The 19,793-nt window shown below is 35.8% G+C and overlaps 2 protein-coding genes across 3 annotated transcripts in view; both read left to right on the forward strand.

Moving 5' to 3' along the window:
* Positions 1–413: 413 nt before the first annotated feature.
* Positions 414–7,192, forward strand: LOC107731201 (alkaline ceramidase 1-like). The gene is made up of 7 exons (XM_016542210.1): positions 414–721; positions 2,604–2,725; positions 3,069–3,183; positions 3,791–3,929; positions 5,248–5,385; positions 5,532–5,669; positions 6,562–7,192. Exons 1-7 carry the CDS (start codon positions 688–690, stop codon positions 6,737–6,739), a joined length of 864 nt encoding a protein of 287 aa, XP_016397696.1. The 5' UTR covers positions 414–687; the 3' UTR covers positions 6,740–7,192.
* A 1,538-nt stretch (positions 7,193–8,730) lies between these two features.
* Positions 8,731–19,793, forward strand: part of mllt1a (MLLT1 super elongation complex subunit a) — a 21,499-nt gene continuing 10,436 nt past the window's right edge. For both annotated transcript variants that reach the window (XM_016542208.1, XM_016542209.1), the window contains exons 1-6: positions 8,731–8,857; positions 13,087–13,267; positions 14,745–14,827; positions 15,348–15,491; positions 15,602–15,727; positions 18,410–19,039. In XM_016542208.1, coding sequence (XP_016397694.1) covers positions 8,846–8,857; positions 13,087–13,267; positions 14,745–14,827; positions 15,348–15,491; positions 15,602–15,727; positions 18,410–19,039 — 1,176 coding nt within the window. In that variant the 5' untranslated portion in view covers positions 8,731–8,845. The remainder of the gene's footprint in view (positions 8,858–13,086; positions 13,268–14,744; positions 14,828–15,347; positions 15,492–15,601; positions 15,728–18,409; positions 19,040–19,793) is intronic.

Here is a 19,793-nt window from a genome sequence, read left to right on the forward strand (position 1 = left end):
GTACACTGCCTCTGGCTGACATGTATTTAACTAATATTTACAAAACCACAGCCTAGTCATATTTATTAACACACAGTTGTCAGTTGACTAAATGGTATCCAACCTCATAGAATTTAGAATTTATGTATTGCCACTTAATGGGGTGTGGAGAAAATAAAAACGAAAAAATGAAGGAAAAAATACTGCCTATATAAGTGAAAGATATTGTACAATACTTTAAATTTGCAATAAATTGTATTATAAAAAAGTAACAAGTGTAGGCAAGTAAAAAGAGCAACTACGGTTACCACCGTGGTAAACCTTTGTAAGGGAGGTGCTGTATGGGGCCACCTTTTTCGTTTTAACGAAGTTTAATTTAGGTGAAGGCATTAAATATTGAAACTGTAAATATTATGCGGTTAATGAGTTGAATGGGCGTCAAATAGTCCACAGGTGAGGTGCAGGTAAACTTGACCTCAGCTAGTTAAACTTGTGCTGCAGCTCTTGCCCGGAGGCGGGCGCGTGCCAGCCTTTCTCATGTAAAACGCTGCGTTTCAGGTCTGTCCGCAATAGCGAGCTGACAGCTTCACTATACAATGGCACAATAAGGAATACTACTGTTCGCTCGGTTTCACCTCCAAGTGATGTCACAACGCGAGACCCGAGTAACAGGATCGGGGACATTTCTCCCCTACTTAAACCAGACACATGGAGCGCGCCGCTGTGGATGCGTTTTGGAGAGGTAAGCGATAGTTTATTGCTTTTTATCTAAACGTCTGATCATTTGGTTTTATCGATTTGAGAGAGTTTATATAAGATAAGCATGTTAGCCATAAGCCTTTCGGTTATTGTAGTGTTTGTTTGCTTTCTCTGTATGTCTGTGCTGTGCTTCCCTACCAATTAATTCATTATCCAGAGGATTGACTTTTCCCGGGTGAACGATCCGTGCTCTATAAAACCACAGATCCTGTGGTTAAATGTGGCTGTATGATCTTGTTGGTTTTAAGATATTGTTCAGGTACAACTACAGCCTGTTTAAATAAGTATTGATTTAAAACGGCAGACATGTAAGCAGTAAAATTCAAATCAACAAAGAGATAAATTGTAAATGACTGTAGTATATGATATTGGCTGACTGAAGACTTTGTGAGCTCAGAAAAGGTCACCTGGTGTTTAATATGGCAACAATAACTGCGGGTTGTAGGGTCACCGGAAGTAATTTGACTACACTTGCATGCAAAACCTGCTTAGGCAAGATAAACCTGTCAGTCTCAGTTTATTAGAATAGAACGGATTTTGAATTCTCCATAAGAGTCGAATCTTTTGATCTGTTCATTAAAAATATTCATTTTGTGTGATATGAACGAGTCACTCGTTCGTTAAAAGCAGTTTCGATCGAAACAGTTCAACATAGGACCTGGGGCCTGTTTCATAAAACAAGTTCACCAAATATGCCAGGTTTATTTCAGTTAGTCTGATTTATTGTCAGTTGATTTGGTTCAAAATAAGTCAGACTAACTGAAATAAGCCTGGCTTATTTGGTAAACTTGGTTTATGGAACAGCCCCCGGTTCACACTGAATTCGTTTTTACTTTAAAGAACAAGACCGTAAATGGCAGTGATTAAAAAATGTAAGGTGGCAAGATGTTTTTTTTTTAGTGCTGTCAAACGATTAATCGCGATCAATCGCATAAAAAAAATAAAATAAAAGTTTGTTTTTAAAATATATAGGCTTACATATACGTGATTGCATTTATATAGGCTATAGATAATACATAAACACAGCACACGCATCTATTATGTAAACACAAACTTTTATTTTCGATGCGATTAACCGTTTGACTGCCCTAGACTTGGACTCATTGTAACTTGTGCGATGCTTTTTTAGAACGCTTTGTTGTGCGAGAGGCTGCAAAAAGTTGAGATATGGAATGAAACCGTTTAAGGGGTCGTTCACACAGAACGTCTTTTTGCATTCCACTGTACTGCATTTCTGTGACATGAGATAAACATTATATGTAAACGTATGTGTTTGACCATTGCATTCTCATCTTTTTCAGCAACATGCTGAGTTAAAAAGATGAACTTTGTGTTTTTTTTTTCTCCATTTCACTTTCTGGCATTTCACATCTCTAACGGGCCATTCACATAGAATGTGTTTGCATCGAAAAGCTTATTTTAACAAAACGTATTTTACCTTGAGCGCAGCATTTTTAGAATGCTGTCATGCACAAAATGCTGCGAAAGACGCGAGCCCAATGGTCAAACATAAGAATGCAAAAATTCTGTGTGAACGGCTCCTAAGATGTCCATTTACCACATGTTTATATTAAAAACCAGTGGAAAACAGTGCAGTGGAATACAAAACGCGTTCTTTGTGAACGTCCCCTTATCCTTTAATAAAACTCGCATGCCTAAAATCTACTAGAGCCTCCAGAAAGGCACAGATCTACCTTTTGTTCAGTAGCTCCATTCTGTGACGATAGAGTCTAGAACACTCCTCCCTGTAAAGACAACAAGCTTTAGCACCATGGCGAGTGTTTTGTTCTTTAACACACAGATGTAAGCCACAGAATTTTTGACGTGTCATTACAGTGATTTATAAAACTCTGTCTTTCTCTCAGGGATCCCGTCATTTCCATCCTTTGACAAAATGGCAGGTGTGTTTGCCTATGAGAGCTCTGAAGTTGACTGGTGTGAGGACAACTATAAACATTCAGAGAATGTTGTGGAATATTTCAACACGGTACGAACATAACCGATGAGCCGCAAATCCCTTTCACACTCTAGTCACTGTGAATCACTCTGATTCCAGCCATTAACACTAGAGGAGTCCTATTCAAGACATTGTTAAATGTTAATTACACATCTACAGTGACTCAGGCACAATGTTACACCTATCAACAGAGCTCAACAGAGACTGAATCCAGTACAGTTCAACCCAAACCGGTTTTATTTGTGATCCTACACTAGTTACAACTACCACAAAATGTGTAGAAGTCAAAAACCACATTTAGAGGCATCATGGGATAGAATTAGAGTTTGTGTGTCTGTCTGATTCACTAATATCTGTTTTTTGCCCCTTTCAGATGAGCAGTTTTATATTCTTTGTGATCTCACCCATAATGCTTTACCTGCTACACCCATATGCCAAGGAAAGAAACCTGGCTGTGCACCTGGTCTGGATCATGATGGTCTTTGTAGGTAAGCGTGACTGTTCAATCTGTAAGGGGTTGTGGCATTAACAATCCAGCAGAGGGCAGTATTGTTCAATAGCCAAGTCAAATTTATAGCCAGCAAATTGAAATCCACTGATTCATTATATTTAATTAATTTAAATGAATGAATGAAATGTCAGCTTGAGTTTTTGTATGTTACTGGCCAAATGAACCAACAAGTGTGTATATACAAGCTACAAAAGGCTAGTAACTTTCACAAAATGGGTTTGCATACATGCAAATCAGTCGACTAGAAATGAAAAGAAAACGTTTCAATTTTAAAATAAATAAAAAGTATTATAAATTTGCATTATAAGTAATAATTTAAAAAAATTCTCCTGTATTTGTCAAAACGGCTATGCTGTCGGACATGCACACACTGAATAAGCTGACAATGTAGATAAAAGTTTAAAAGCAAAGCAAAGGAAAATTGGGAAAACATGCAAAAATCATGTTTTGCTTAAACCACTTATGCTGTTGCCTCAATAAATCAGCTTTTATGGTATTTACATGACCTTACACATGTTAACTTATTAAAGTCCACTTTAATTGTATTCGCATCCCTTTTGACCATGGTCTGTTTCTCTCTTCAGGTCTCTTCTCCATGTATTTTCACATGACTCTGAGTTTTATGGGCCAGATGCTGGATGAGCTGTCAATCCTGTGGGTCTTGGCTCTTTGCTACTCCCTGTGGTTCCCGCGCAGACACTTCCCCTCTTTTATTAAGGACAGGTAGCAAATTCTGTACCATGTATGCAGTCTGTTTCTCTCCTCCTCTAAAACAACTGTGTCTGTTTATGGAACAGCCCCCGGTTCACACTGAATTCGTTTTTACTTTAAAGAACAAGACCGTAAATGGCAGTGATTAAAAAATGTAAGGTGGCAAGATGTTTTTTTTTTAGTGCTGTCAAACGATTAATCGCGATCAATCGCATAAAAAAAATAAAATAAAAGTTTGTTTTTAAATAATATATGGGTGTGTACAGAGTATAATTATTTTGTATATGTAAATAGACACACATGCATGTGTATATTTAAGAAAAAGTAATGTTTTTATATAAAATATTTATATTTATTTATAATATCAATTATATATATATATCCACTTTAATTGTATTCGCATCCCTTTTGACCATGGTCTGTTTCTCTCTTCAGGTCTCTTCTCCATGTATTTTCACATGACTCTGAGTTTTATGGGCCAGATGCTGGATGAGCTGTCAATCCTGTGGGTCTTGGCTCTTTGCTACTCCCTGTGGTTCCCGCGCAGACACTTCCCCTCTTTTATTAAGGACAGGTAGCAAATTCTGTACCATGTATGCAGTCTGTTTCTCTCCTCCTCTAAAACAACTGTGTCTTCAGTTCTGTAAAAATAGGGGCAATTAAAGGATCCGTTTACAGTCCTTAGTTTGTGTAAAAGTAACCCTGTTTAACTTGAAGCTTGATATTCTGATCTCACTGTGGGAGAGATGGTTTCCACAGTTTTCTCAGTGGGCTCCAACCAGCCTTATATTAATATTTAAATGGTTGATATCTAGATTAAATGAAGTTTTAAACTTAGAAAAATGTTGATGTCTACTGTTAAAATGTTGGGGGTGGTCAGTATTTTTTAAATAGCAATTAATAGTTCATTCTATTTAGAAAGATTTATTTATTTATTTTAAATAAATTGTCAATCCTGAAAAAGTGTATCACTGTTTCCAAAATATTAACCAGCAACTGTTTTCATTATTGATAATAATGAGAAATGTTTATTGAGCAGCAAATCAGATTTCTGAAGGATCATGTGAAACTGAATACATGAGTAATGATGCAAAAAAATTCAACTTTGCATCACAGGAATAAATTACTTTTTAATATATTCAAATAAAAAAGTTATTTAAAATTGCAATAATATTTCACAATATTACAGTTTTTACTGTATTTTTGATCAAATAAATGCAGCCTTGGTGAGCATAAGAGACTTGGCTGTCAATGGAGAAAGATCTGTTTCACCCCAGACTATCTTCAGTCTAAAGTTTGGTCTGTCTTTCTGTGTTTTGTTCTTTTTCAGGAAATCCTTCTGTCATATGGTCCTGATCATCACTGTCATAAGCACTCTGTCCTCTTTTGTCAAACCTACAGCCAATGCCTACGCTCTCAACTGCTTCGCCATCCACATCCTCTATTCTCTGTTTGTGGAATTAAGGAGGTAAAGTGTGCATTCATTGCTTCAAGCTATTTCAGATGTTGCTTTAGTTACTGTTTCTCCACTTTAAGACTATAAAGGCTACTATACAAGATCTGTTTTTATTTCTTGTTTTCACCCTCATTCAAAACGGATCTATTTCTCAACAGTTGCACAGATGAGAGAGTGCTGCGTCTGGCCTGGGCGTCCATTGGCCTGTGGGTTCTGGCTATCTCCTGCTGGATTAGCGATCGCATTGGCTGCAGCTTCTGGCAGAAACTGGACTTCTGTTATTTGCATGGTATCTGGTGAGTGAGCCAGGATATCCCGCTCTATGTTGAGCACATTTTAACCCTAAAGCCTACGATATCATATTTGATAAGCAAAATTCGAAGACCTCTAAATTATCACTGTTGTGTACTCAATCTTCTATATGCCTTCTGTTGTCTGATTGATAGTTTATACTTTTTTTGGTATGATTGTAAAAGTGTCCACCTTAAGGTTGTGGTCAATGTGTCTTTTTACTGTGAAGTGAAATCTTTACTGATTTTTATAAATTAAACAAGTTTCATATTGTTAGTAATATTTCAAGGGGAACACTTACAGGACTCAAGGAACTTAGGTTTACTTGATTATATATATATATATATACGTGTATGTGTGTGTTAAAATGTATCAAATATGATACCACAACAGGCTTTTAAGAAATGTTTGTCATCTCTGTCATCATTGCATTGCATTATGTTTTGCCCCCACAATAAAAACTACAGAGCTTATTATAAAACTAAACATTTAAACATCAGCTTAATAAGACATATTATTGGGAGATAGGGAGTGAAAACTGACATTTAAATGCATTTAAGTAGACTGCTATACATTTATAAAGATCTAATCATACTTTTTGGACATGTAAATCTCAGCAACTGCACCAAATTCCATATTTTTGGGCATCAGAATAAAACTGAGATGTTTTTTCTTCTCTACTGTCAGCTGCATATTCTCTATATCATACTATATAAGTTATAGTTTTTTTTTTGCATGTTTCATTTAAAGGTTCGATAAACTGTTAAATAAAAAAAGTGACTTATTTTATATGGCTTTTTATTATTTTATCAGGTTTTACAGGGTTAAACCTCATTGTCCAGACTTTTGGACTGTCATGCTTATCCAGATACTGTTTTTCTCTACCCCTCTGTTCAGGCATATTCTGATTGTGGTGGCCACCGCTTATGCTAGTACTTTGGTCGCTTACCTGGACGCTAGTCTGGAGATCCCTTATTCCCTACCCGACCTGCAGTACTGGCCACGGAATAACTGGTCCATTGGGCTTCCTTACATAGTTCTCAAAAGCACCACAAAGACACAGAAAAGATGCTAGCAGGCATGACAAGATGAACAGACACAACCTCATATATAAAGCTGGGTGTAACGCTGATTTAGGACCAGCCTTTACATTTCCAAAATGGTGAATCCATTTATATGGGCAGGAAGGAGCTGATCCTAGATCTGTCACTGTACGTTATGTGAACTCTGAAGAGAAAGTTATATGAAACAAATGCTGTGCTGAATTGTTGCCGTTTCTGGAACTTTCTTCATATTTCTCACAGACCCTGAAACTGAAGTGTGTGTGTGTGTGTGTGTGTGTGAGTGTGTGAATGTTTCTATGCAAGTGACTGTTCATATTCTCATCTTTACAAACAACATGCTGTTGTTATGTGAAAATGAATATTTGCACTGTTGTGACAAGACTGAATGTATGTACAAAACATTCTGCATTTTACTTGATTTTCTTAATATGAATCCGAGGCTTTTAACTGAGAAAATTTTCATAAGCAACTGCTCGATTCATAAGTGTGACTTGTACTAATACTAATTGTAAAAGAAAATGTCAATGTTCGATTCATAGTCTGTTCAGAGGAAGAAAATCATGCTGCCTGTTTGACGTGAGATGTCACTTTCTGAAATGATATTCTCACAGCAAATGGTGCAGACGTTTGTTTACAAATGTAATAACTGGGATTATGCTCATTTTGGTGTGGCATATTTAAATCTTGTTATTTTACTGTATGTTTCGTTAAAAAACTTTATATATTCTAAATCTATATATTGTGTTTTAACTTCTAACCTCCACCTCAGTGTATGAAATTGTGGATATTGATGATGGTGTACCGTTCAATGTACATCACTCTTTAAAATACTTATGTGACATGAAACTAATGTTTTGTGGATTATTTTTATATAAATTATGATTGCTGGGACATGCATTTGATGTGATTTATTTATTTATTTAACCACCATGAGACACACCAAAATAATAGTCAAAAACTAGCAAGAACCTAAACTTATGATGCTGCTGCTTGTTGTGTGCTTTATATAGAAAACAAAGAAATGGGTTCATCTCCAGGTTATTGATACTTTCTGTTCTTTCTGACACAATGCCATCACATGTATATCCTAGGTGTAGTGCGTGCAGTTGAGCTGCTTTATCAACTGCAACACTTTCTTCAGCCTATATCTTTACAGTTGTGATTTGAAGTATGACATGTGGTTCGACTCTTTTGGTATACAGGTGCATCTCAATAAATTAGAATGTCGTGGAAAAGTTCATGATGTTCATTTTTTAGGCTATGACTACTGTACCAAAAACCCTTTCTTGACAATAATGTGATTGCTTTTTTTTCTCAAGAAAGTTTAACTAAAACTTTTTTTCGTGAATTATGTCCTCCAAAGTAAAATTCTAATATCGGGACATTTTATTTTTGAGCATTTAATAATTGTGTTACAATTTAAATTAACCTATTAAATTCCATTGTGACAACTTTTTGCCTATTGGGTCAACGTGTTAAATCAACTGTATTTTTCCTTAGCAATAACTGTGGCAATTTTAATAGATTAGCTTGTAGCCAAGACTTTATTAGTGCCAAAAATACCCTGTATACTACAGTAAAAAGTGACAACTAGCCCCAGTCTCCCATATATTAAATTAGTGCCTTTAAATGTCAAGTAAAATCGCTAAGCATGAATTATTTATTGTAATCCCTCTAATTAAACACAGACAACAGAGGCATGCCCTCAACCAACCAATCACAACACAGCTGTGTGTAACATGCTTTGTTTTCAAAGACAAAACTGAAAATGATTCATGGATAAATAACAGAATGTAAAGCAGCGCTACTAGACTGCAAAAACAAAAACATCCTATCTGTTCGGCTAATCTCTAATTATTACCTACCAGTACAGGCAGCCCGTGGGAAGTCCCGCCCACTGCGCTTCGCGATTGGCTGGCCGGCGTACAGCGCATCCTATACGGCATCCGATTGGCCACAAGCGCTTTCTGTTTTGGGTGCATGCCAGAGGTCCGGAGCGGGGAGGGGAACCGTCTAGTTTCCGGTTTTGGGCTGGAATTGACACACAATGAGGAGTCGGGAGCAGCCGCTCAAAAGCCTTCTGTAAATAAACAGGACCTTCATCAGCCCGGCGAACTATGGAGAATCAGGTAGAGTAAGAAACGCTTTTGCTGTTGCATGGAGTGACGTCAACTTTTGTAAGCACGCGCTTAGAGAAATCCACCATTGCCAACTGAATGTGGACACTTGGGGCGCGTGAAAGCAGCGGATCGGACCCATATAACCCCCTCCCTCCTCCCTCCTCTCAGCTATCTGACTCGAGCTGGCCACGCATATTAAAGCTACATCGGTATTTGGGGACATCAGCTCAGCCTAAAGGGCTGGATGCGTGCGCCAGCCAGCTTTTGCAGTAGGCAAGTCGTGCGTGCAGCAGAAACACAAAGGAGAGTGTTTTTGTCCTGTGCTTCTCTGGCCCGGGAGTCACTACAGTCTGCGGCTTTTATTAGAGGAAATGAGGAACATGCATTTTCATGCACTAGTGTTCCTGACTGAAGGCTGAGGGCATTGCACAGGTCTGCTCTGAGGGTGGGGGTTCCTGATGGGCTCCTGAAGCGGGAATCTGTCTTCTTCCAAGGCTAATTAATTGCCCTTTTTTATGCAATATGATTTATGAGCAGCAGCAGCAGTGATCATATGCTGTAGATGAATATCATTGCTTTAACATGCTGGCTATTTTACACCTTCTGCCTTGTGGCTGTGGTCTGCAGTAGGTTAATTGCATTTGCTGCTACTAAACCTTTATTATTATAAACTATTTTATATGATTTTTTATGAATAATTTATATTATATTATAAACTATTTTATTATTATAAACTATACTAATATGGAGTCTTTCTTCGTAAAATTTGTGTTTACCAGTTTTAATGCAACCGCAATAATTGTAGTGGTATTTTGACATAAAATATGGCTGCCATTGTAAATATATTTTATTACATGTTTTTACAAAAAATATGTTTAACATTTATAAAGTGAACTAGCATAACGTTAATACCGTCTTGATAAAGCTGTCTATGTAGAGAAAAATATGTAACTTTTTACTGCTTATATTATTACTATTTAATATTAATGAGCTGTTTATCCAGCTATTACTTCCATTATCGGCTCAGTTGTATTGTTTTTGTCCTTTTAACTTGCTTGATCCAGCTTTAGGCTACTAATTTAGCTATATACGTATACATGAAGGCAAATCTCAAACCAAAATAGCTTAATTGAATTATAAATCTGTTTATTTAATGTGATTTTAGAAAGGCAAGTTGTAAACTTCAGTTTTGTCCCTCCACTTCTCAAGTAAGGAAAGATTATCTTGAAATATATAGTTGTTGATATGCATGTTTCATTCATTCATGGTTTCCAAGCTGGATCTTTGACAACAGCATTGCAGCAACTCTTCAGAGACTTGTTGTTTTGTCGTTTGCCTGTTGGCTTCCATGTGACCTGCTTGTATTTTTACCGTGCTTGACTGATAATCTGTGTCATAGCAGTGACCTGAGAGAAATCCAGTCTGCCACTTTTGTGTCTGTTTTGTGTTTTATAACAAAACGTGATGCGGGTGGTGAGTGTGTCTTGTGAGACCAGGAGCCAGCAGTGTTTGCCTGTCCTCCTGTTTAATCTACTCCTTTTCAAAAAGGCCTTTTAATCTTTCTACCCCCCTTCACTGGGATTAACGTGGTCATGTGTTGAACCTCTTATTGTGTACGTCTCCTGTCTGTCCCATATCGTCTTCATATTCGGGTGGTCATGTTCCTCTCAGGCGGGGTGGAACAGCCTTTAATGTCGGTAGCATTTGTAATCGTTACCTCAAGGCAAGCTGCTGTTGCTGTGACAAATTACAAATGGCAAGTTCTGGAAAAAGAGCGGACTGAAGATGCGTCGTTCTTCCTGTTGAGGGTAGCCAGGCTTTTGTCTCGCTGTCTGTCTGTATATGTGACTCGGCTGGGGCTTGTGGGTGAGTGAATGAGAGATGGACTCACAGGGGTTATTCTGATGCCTGGCAGCGTCGGGGTCTGGCTGGCAGCTTTTGGCAACGGAGAAGTGGGAGTGTCAGCCAACACAGAGAGTTAAAGTGCATTATGGTGACAGGCCAGACGGCGGCCAATAAGATTTTCCTTCCACTCGTCCTTATGCTAACAATCTTTCAGAAAAGTAAAAAAAAAGCACATCTCAGTCTTGTTCTTTATTCTGGTTCTTCAATGTCCACTAGTTCAGGGACTCGAGTCAACAGTAGCTGAGCATCTCTGGGCACCTGAACCCGGTCTGGCCCGTCTCCACCCTATGTGTGGACAGTGTTCATTTTTCCTGGCTGCTTTTCAAGGAATTCCCTTGATGGCTTTTTTCTGGCCATTTGGCAGAACCAGCCGATGATACAGATGATTAGCTTGAGCATGTGTATGAAAGGTATTCTTACTCAGATTTTAGTGCCTAGAGACTTTTTTTAGTAACTCTTCGCTGCTATATCAATAACAGTTTTCATTTGTATGAATTCATTCAATTAAAACAGTCTTCTTACAAAGAAAATAGCCTACAGCTTGATGATTTACCAAAGTGATATAATCCTCAAGGACATATTAAATTTTTTTTTTGTCTTTTGTTTTAGGAGTGCACAAAAGTCTCATTCCTAAAAGGCAGCATTACATAAAATACATTTTTTAAAGTAAAAACATGCAATGTACATATAAAATCAACCCTCTACGGACACCTTGGAAATTAAATCGCCATTGGCTAGTAAATATTTTAGTTTACTCGTCGCCAGACTGATATATATATTATATATGTATAATAAATGTTTGTAAAATGGCACAGTTTTTTAAATATCTGAAAGTACACTCTTAACATCAGTCAGTCAAGCATTATAATATGATCATCAAGTATTATTTAATGATAGAACTTTAGTAATTAGAATTAAAATTTGATAACCATGCATATTAATCATTTTAACTGAACTTAGCATTTGTTCCGCCCACTACCGGAGAACCCGGCAGTTCTTAAAAGCTGAAGAGTTCCAAAGGAACGCTGTTATTTTGACAGCAAAATACAACAAAGAATATAGTTTACATGTAGCGCGTAAACTCTCTCTCTCTCTCTCTCTCTCTGCGTGTGTGTGAGTAGTGAGACAAATGGCGCTTTTCCACTGCATGGTACGGCTCGGTATGGTTCAGCAAAAGTGACGGCGAGTTGTGCGCCTTCACACTAGAGTTTACGGTACGTCAAATACAGGTACACTGCGCATCGTTTCAGATGAACTGAAAAATAGCACAGATCGATAGACGGAGACGAGTGAAACTTTGAAGCGCTCAGTCAGAGAGTGTTCGGCGAGTGAAAATATATCTGTGCTAATTCTAAACTTATACTTAGCCTCCAACTCACACACTGGCGAGTAAAATCTGAGAATTTATTAGCCATTGGCTAATATTAGACATAATTTAGTCGCCCAGAGTGAAGATTTAGTCGCATATGCGAGTGATTTACTCGCAATGTAGAGGGTTGAAAATAATACAAATAAGAGTGAAGATTTAGTCGCATATGCAAGTGATTTACTCGCAATGTAGAGGGTTGAAAATAATACAAATATTTATATAAATAAATAATATATTATTTTATACATTATATTATTTATATTATTTCTTAATTTTATATAAAAATATTCTTTATCCTTTTTTAAATCCTATAATATATATAATGGAATATATAAAGTTGGGGTAGGTAAGATAAAAAAAAAAAACATTTTTTAAATAAGTCTCTTATGCTCACCAAGGCGGTGTTTATTTGATCAAAAATACAGTAAAAACATTAATATTGTGAAATGATTTTAAAATTTAAAACTGTTTTCTATTTTATTGCATGCAAATTGTTGTAAATTAATGCAATTTGTTCCTGTGATAGCAAAGCTGAATTTTCAGAAGCTGTTACTCCAGTAATATTCAGTGTCATATGTTGTTTTTTTTTTTTAAATAGATTTTTTCAAATATGCTCATTTTGTGCTCAAAAAAACTTATTGACTTTGTGACAGTTAATGTAGTCAATTAAAACTGTGACATATGTCAGGATTCTTTAATGAATAAAAAGCATTTTTAAATAGAAATCTTTTGTAACATTTTGTAACCAAACAATTCTTTTTATTAAAACATTTTTTATTATATATATATGTAATACGTTTTTATTATTAAAGTCATATTTTACTTTATAGCAAATGACAGGTTTGTAGTAGTCTGTGATTATGAATTATAATGACAGAAAGTGTCCGTTGCTCTCCTCTCCTGAACTTCAACTGAACTCGGTCTTATTGAAGCATTTAATTAATATGTGTTTCTCTGTTTGCAGTGCACGGTTCAGGTAAAGCTTGAGCTGGGTCACAGGGCCCAGCTGAGGAAGAAGGTGACCTCAGAGGGCTTCACCCACGACTGGATGGTGTTTGTGCGAGGCCCTGAGAACAGTGACATTCAGCACTTTGTGGATAAAGTCGTCTTCCGGCTGCACGAGAGCTTTCCTAAACCCAAGAGGGGTAAATTTGACAACTTCACAAATGAGATATTGCACCACTCACAGTTCAATCTTCAAAAACCAGCATGTGTGAGAGCCACACGACATGTTGCATATCATAAGGAGCAGTATGCTTCTTTCTTGTAATATTTATAGGTTGGCTCAATATTAAAGTTTTGGCTTTGTACCACACCAGCTTCTAGTACTTTGGTGTCGATACTAAATCAATACTGAAGGCTACAAATAAACAGCCTCAGATGACTGGAGAAATTAAGCTACTGTCAACAGATTAAACATCAACCCATTTCACTTGCCACATGTCTTGGATTAACAGTGCTGGTCTAAGATCAAAGTTAGAATTTTATGTTTACATTACTTTATGATGATTTGGATGGAGGGATATTTTGAATATGTATCATTTATTTCATTTGTTTTTGTTGTTGTTAATATACAATCAGTTCTTTCAGTGAAGTGGTTCAAAACACTGATTCCAAGATTGGTTTGCAAAATTAATTTACAGTTCGTGAATATTAATTGGGTCATGCAGATGTTGCTTGGTAACCTTCCTGGAGTGTCCAGTCAAGTAATTTTAATAAATATTCATGATTGTGTCTTCACCATAGTCGGATTCTTGAAATGGCAGCTGATCAGTGCACACTTAACAGCATGTGCCTTTCAGCCAATCAGTTAGGCCTATTGAGCAAACATGATGTAACATAATTAATATTCATGAGCAAAGCCTTCATTTTCGTGTTTGTAAATGAAAGCTCCAATAAAAATGTGAAACCACCTTATTAATAAAATTGTGAAACATTAAATAATATGTAATGATCTATATATGGATACATTACCGTTCAAAAGTTCAGATGTCAGTAAGATTGTTTGTTTTTTTTGGAAAGAAATTATTGCTTTTATTCAGCAAGGAAGCATTGACTTGATCAGAAGTGGCAGTAAAGACATTTGGATTGTTACAAACGATTTCCATTTAAAATAAACGCTGTTCTATTGAACTTTCTATTTATCATAGAATCCTGAAAAAATGTATCACTGTTTCACAAAAAAACTGTTTTAAACTTTGTTGTAAATTTTGCCAAAAATAAGAAATGTTTCTTAAGCACCCAATTAGCATATTAGAATGATGTCTGAATGATCATGTGACACTGAAGGCTGGAGTAATGACTGCTACAAATTCAGCTTTACCATCACCGGAATGAATTACATTTTAAAATATACTAAAATAGAAAATAGTTATTTTAAGTTGTTAAAATATTTCACAATATTACTGTTTTACTGTATTTTTTGATTAAATAAATGCAGCTTTGGTGAGAATAACATACTTCTTTTAAAAACATTACAAATCTTATCAACCCCAAACTTTTGGATGGTGTATATGAGTACAAATAAGTCTCTTTAAGTCTCTTGCATTCAAATAGTTATGAATATCATTGTTATATGCAGATTTTTCAGGGAAATAATTCATCTTTTTCTTTTATTTGCAGTGTGTAAGGAGCCACCATACAAGGTTGAGGAGTCGGGATATGCTGGTTTTCTGATGCCCATAGAGGTCTACTTCAAGAACAAGGTGCGGTATCTCTTCCTGCAGCTCTTCTGTCCTCTGTTGCTGTTCTCTCTTGTTCTCTAGTTATTTCTATTTTTTCACATTCACATACATCCCTCATCTGAGTATCAGATCAGAGCAGTATAATGCGAAACAATTACACTCTCATTTTCAAGCCCACCCGCTGACTCACTGGCTTGTGATATGTATCTGTATCTGTCATATCTTGTCTGAAAAACATCCCCAACCTTCAGCGAGTCTTGTTTTCCTATGTTGTTTTCGGTAACTCACAGATTTCAGCATGCTGAGAGACAGAGATAAAAAGATGTGGAGAATGTGCATCTGGGGGTTTGATTTGTAACTCTGATCTTTGCTGATGTTTTGCCCTTGAATCTTGAATGAACCTCTGGCTGTGCCGCCCATGAAAGAAGTCCTAGAATCACTGCAGTTGGTGCTCTGTTGACTCATTTTAATGCTTGTCTTCAGTTGTTCTGTGGTATGAGAGGATTTAATGGAATCACTCAATAATGCAAATTTAATGCAGGAGGAGCCAAAGAAGGTGTGCTTCAATTACGACCTCTTCCTTAACCTGGAGGGAAACCCACCTGTCAATCACCTGCGCTGTGAGAAACTAACCTTCAATAACCCCACTCGTGACTTCCGTCGCAAGCTAGTCAAGGCTGGAGGGGTGAGTGCTGCATTGTGGGAAATGGAGTTGTTTGTTGCACAGTTCAGTCAGGAAAATTGTACGTTTTTGATGAATGTGCTCTTATCTTTCGTTCATTCTGTACATATCAGATCATGGTGGTCCCAGAGGGGGCAGAGGTGGTCCCCAGACCCAGCCCAGATTACCCCATGCTTCCAACCATCCCACTCTCTGCCTTTTCTGACCCTAAGAAGAGCAAGACTTCACAAGGATCAACGGTTTGAAAAATCATTTTAAAATATGCCATATGTGCAATGTTTTGTTGTCTGTCTTTTTTATAGAAGGGTGTCCAATATTCTGAGATCACATGGAAAATCAGTATTTTTTTCTGTTAAACCTGGGAAAAAAACAATGTTTTAGGATTTTTTTTTTTAAATCAGAGAAAAAAACAGAAAAAAGTTTGATTTAAAATGAAGAAGATATTATTTAGGGTCAGTAAGCTTTTTTTTCTTTTTTATGAGAAGAAAAATAATATTTTTATTTAGCAAGGATGCATTAATTTGAGAGTATAGACATTTATAATGTTACAAAAAAATTCAAATGCTGTTCCTTTGAACTTTCTATTTATCAATGAATCCTAAAAAGTGCATAAATTTCAACAAAATATTAAGCAAATTGTTTTTAACATTTGTAATGATATATAATGTTTATTGAGCACCAAATCAGCATATTAAAATGATTTCTGAAGGATCATGTGACACTGAAGACTGGCTGTAATCGTTGTTGAAAATTCAGCTGTGCCATCACAGGAATAAATTATATTTTTAAAATATATATATATATTTTTATTTTAACAATATTTCAGAATATTTCTGTTTTTTTTTTTTTTGTTTGTTTTTTTTTAAAGGGGGTAATTGATGGGATTTCATAGAGGAGAAACAATAATGTACAGTATGTGGAAAATAATGTGTTTTTTTAACTTTAAACCGCATAAACACATTTCATTACACCAAATACACAAAATAATGTTCTTTTTAGCAGCATCATATGACCCCTTTAAATAAATGGAGCCTTGGTAAGCATAATAAGAGATTTCTTCAAAAACATGAAAAATTCCTCAATCCTCTAACCCAAAACTTTCGAACAGTAATCTTTTACTCAAATGTTGTTATTCTGAAAATATAATTTGTAATAAACAATTAATATCTGATAATAGTCTGTGGAGAGATATTAGGGGATCACAGCTTCCTCAATTCTCTTTTGTTTACTTCTAAGCAGCAGATTAGATAATTTCAGTAAGAATTAAGAGTCCATTATGTAGGACATGTGTCATATCTCTATTAAATGACCTTCGCTTTATCATATCTGAGCACTGGTGCTTTATCTAGGTCACTCTGCGGCATCTTTCATTAGTGCAGTAAAGAGGGTCAGTCGCTCGCTGCTGATTTACTGTGATCATCCAGAGCTGGACGTCTTCCAGCATCCCCTTTATCCTTAACAGTCCTAATCTCAGCACAGCCTCATTAATACAGCACATGACCTTTGTGTGAAGGTCACACATGGGTTATATGATCGTAGTTAAGACAGGCTCTAATTGTTTGAGGTGTCAAACTCTATGCTTTATCCTAACAGGGGATCTGTTGTGTGGTTGTATTTGACAATGTGCACCAAGGTAAATGGTGACAGATGATAACAATATAGCACGGAAGGATTATTATATTAATATTTGGGTTATTCAAAATGACATATTTTCCTAAACAAGTAGTTGGATTATTATGTCCAAAAATAAATAAAACAGTGTGTATCTTGACCAAAAACATGGCTATTCCTTGGTACTTTGTATTACTTTTTTGTGAGTTTACACTACAGTTCAAAAGTTTGAGATTGGTACAATTTTTTGTTTTTGAAAGAAGTCTCTAAAGCTTACCAAGGCTACATTTATTTAATCAAAAATACAGTAAAACAGTAATATTGTTAAATAATATTATCATTTAAAATAAATGTTTTCTATTTGAATATATATACTATATTAAATAAAATAAAATGTATTTTCATCAGCCATTACTCCAGTCTTCAGTGTCACATTATCGTTCAAATGTCATTCTAATATGCTGGTTTGGGACTCCAAAACATTCCTGATTGTTATCAATGTTATAAAACTGCCTAATATTGCACTGCTTAATATTTTACAGGATTTGAATAGAAAGTTCAAAAGAACAACCTTTATTTGAAATTAAAATATTTGGTAACAATTGTAAATATCTTTTCTGTCACATTTGATCACTTTAATGCGTCCTTGCTGAATAAAAGTATTAATTTCTTTAAAATTCTTAAAATGTAAAATTCTTAAATTAATTAACTAGTGTTGTCAAACGATTAATCGCGATTAATCGCATCCAAAATAAAAGTTTTTGTTCACATAATATATGTGTGTGTGCATATTTATTATGTATATATAAATACAAAAACATGCATGTGTATATTTAAGAAAAATATGTTATGTTTATATAATAAATATATTTATATATAATATAAATTATATGAATATAAATATGTACATGTAAATATTTTCAAAATATATACTGTATGTGTGTGCTTTTATATATACATAAGAAATATACACAGTACACATTATGTAAACAAAAACTTTTATTTTGAATGCGATTAATCGTTTGACAGCACTACAATGAACCCACTTTTTTAAATTAAATTTAATTAAATTTTTTTACTATGGAAAAAACGATGCAGCTGAAAATCATTCAGTAAATGAATAAATAAAATAAAAATAAAATGAAATGAAATTTCTATTCAAAAAAGTGGCTTCAGGAATGCAGTATTTATTAAAATTCAAAACTATCTGTAATTTGCTGCAGTCATTTCTTGGATAAATGACTATTTCCTGTTTAACTCGGTGAATAGACATTATATTTTTAATTGTTAACACTGTTTCTTTTCTGTAGGAGCCTAGTAAAGAGGGAAGCAAAGTGTCGAAATCCCACAAAATGGCCAAGGAGCATCGAGAGCGGCCACGAAAAGACTCTGAGAGCAAAGCCACATCCAAAGGGGACGTTGAACGGGACGGCAGCAGCAAAAGTAGCCGTGACCCTTCCTCATCTTCATCTTCATCATCCAAGAAAACAGAGATCAAAGTGAAGGACGAGAACAAAGTCGTGCCCAAAGCTGCTTTCAAGGAGCCCAAACTCACGCAGAAGGAGTCCAAAATGGAAGGCATGTCTCCTAAAGGAGGGGGAGCGGGGTCAGCGGGCAGTGGAGGGGGAGGTGGAGTGGCCGATGGAAAAGCACCCAGCAAACGACCTTCCAATGCGGAGTCACCCAAACCTAGTGTCAAGAAGCCAAAGAAAGGGGGTTCAGAGGGGTCAAAAGGCTCCAGCAGTGGGGGGTTCACCGGCACCTCCCCCCGAACCGCGTCTTCCTCCACGGCCACCTCGGGATATGCTGATAAGAAGGCCTCTAAAGAGAAGGGCCGCTGGGCCAAGGGCAAGTCAGAGGCCCAGGAGGTCAAGGAGTCCAAGAAGCCTCCGGAATCCGATGACTCCAACTCAGATGATGAGGCCTCGTCTAAGTCTGAGGTTAGAATTAAGTGATAATAGTTTTGTTTATAAGATTTGTTTTGGATTTTAAAGCAAGATAACACTATTTATTTAGTTGTGACCCTGGACCACAAAACCAGTCATAAGGTTCAATTTTTCGAAATTGAGATTTCTACATGATCCGAAAGCTGAATAAATAAGCTTTCCATTGATGAATGGTTTGTTAGGATAGGACAATATTTGGCTGAGATACAACTATTTGAAAATCTGGAATCTGAGGGGGCAAAAAAAAGTTGTCCAAATGAAGTTCTTAGCAATGCATATTACTAATCAAAAATGAAGTTTTAATATATTTACAGTAGGAAATTTACAAAATATCTTCATGGAACATGATCTTTACTTAATATCCAAATGATTTTTGGCATAAAAGAAAAATCTATAATTTTGACCCATACAATGTTTTTTTGGCTATTGCTACAAATATACCGCAGCGACTTAAGACTGGTTTTGTGGTCCAGGGTCACATTTATTTATTTATTTAAAATAAGTTAGGGGTTGGCAGCCTTTTTAAAAAAGCATTAAACTGAATATGTATTTTTTCACAATTACATTTAAATAATTAATATAAGTGAGGGCTAACTTTTAAAATTTTTTACAGTTTTTTTTTTCAATACAATGTATTTGTTTATTTATTTAAAATAAGTTAGGGGTTTTAGGGGTTTTTATTACAGTGTTAAATTAAATTTTAAAGTTATCACAATTTAATTAATTAAATAATGTGTTTAATGTGTTT

Source organism: Sinocyclocheilus rhinocerous, unplaced genomic scaffold (assembly GCF_001515625.1).
Source record: "Sinocyclocheilus rhinocerous isolate Xijiao unplaced genomic scaffold, SAMN03320098_v1.1 scaffold1600, whole genome shotgun sequence".
In the NCBI taxonomy this organism is placed as follows: Eukaryota; Metazoa; Chordata; class Actinopteri; order Cypriniformes; family Cyprinidae; genus Sinocyclocheilus; species Sinocyclocheilus rhinocerous.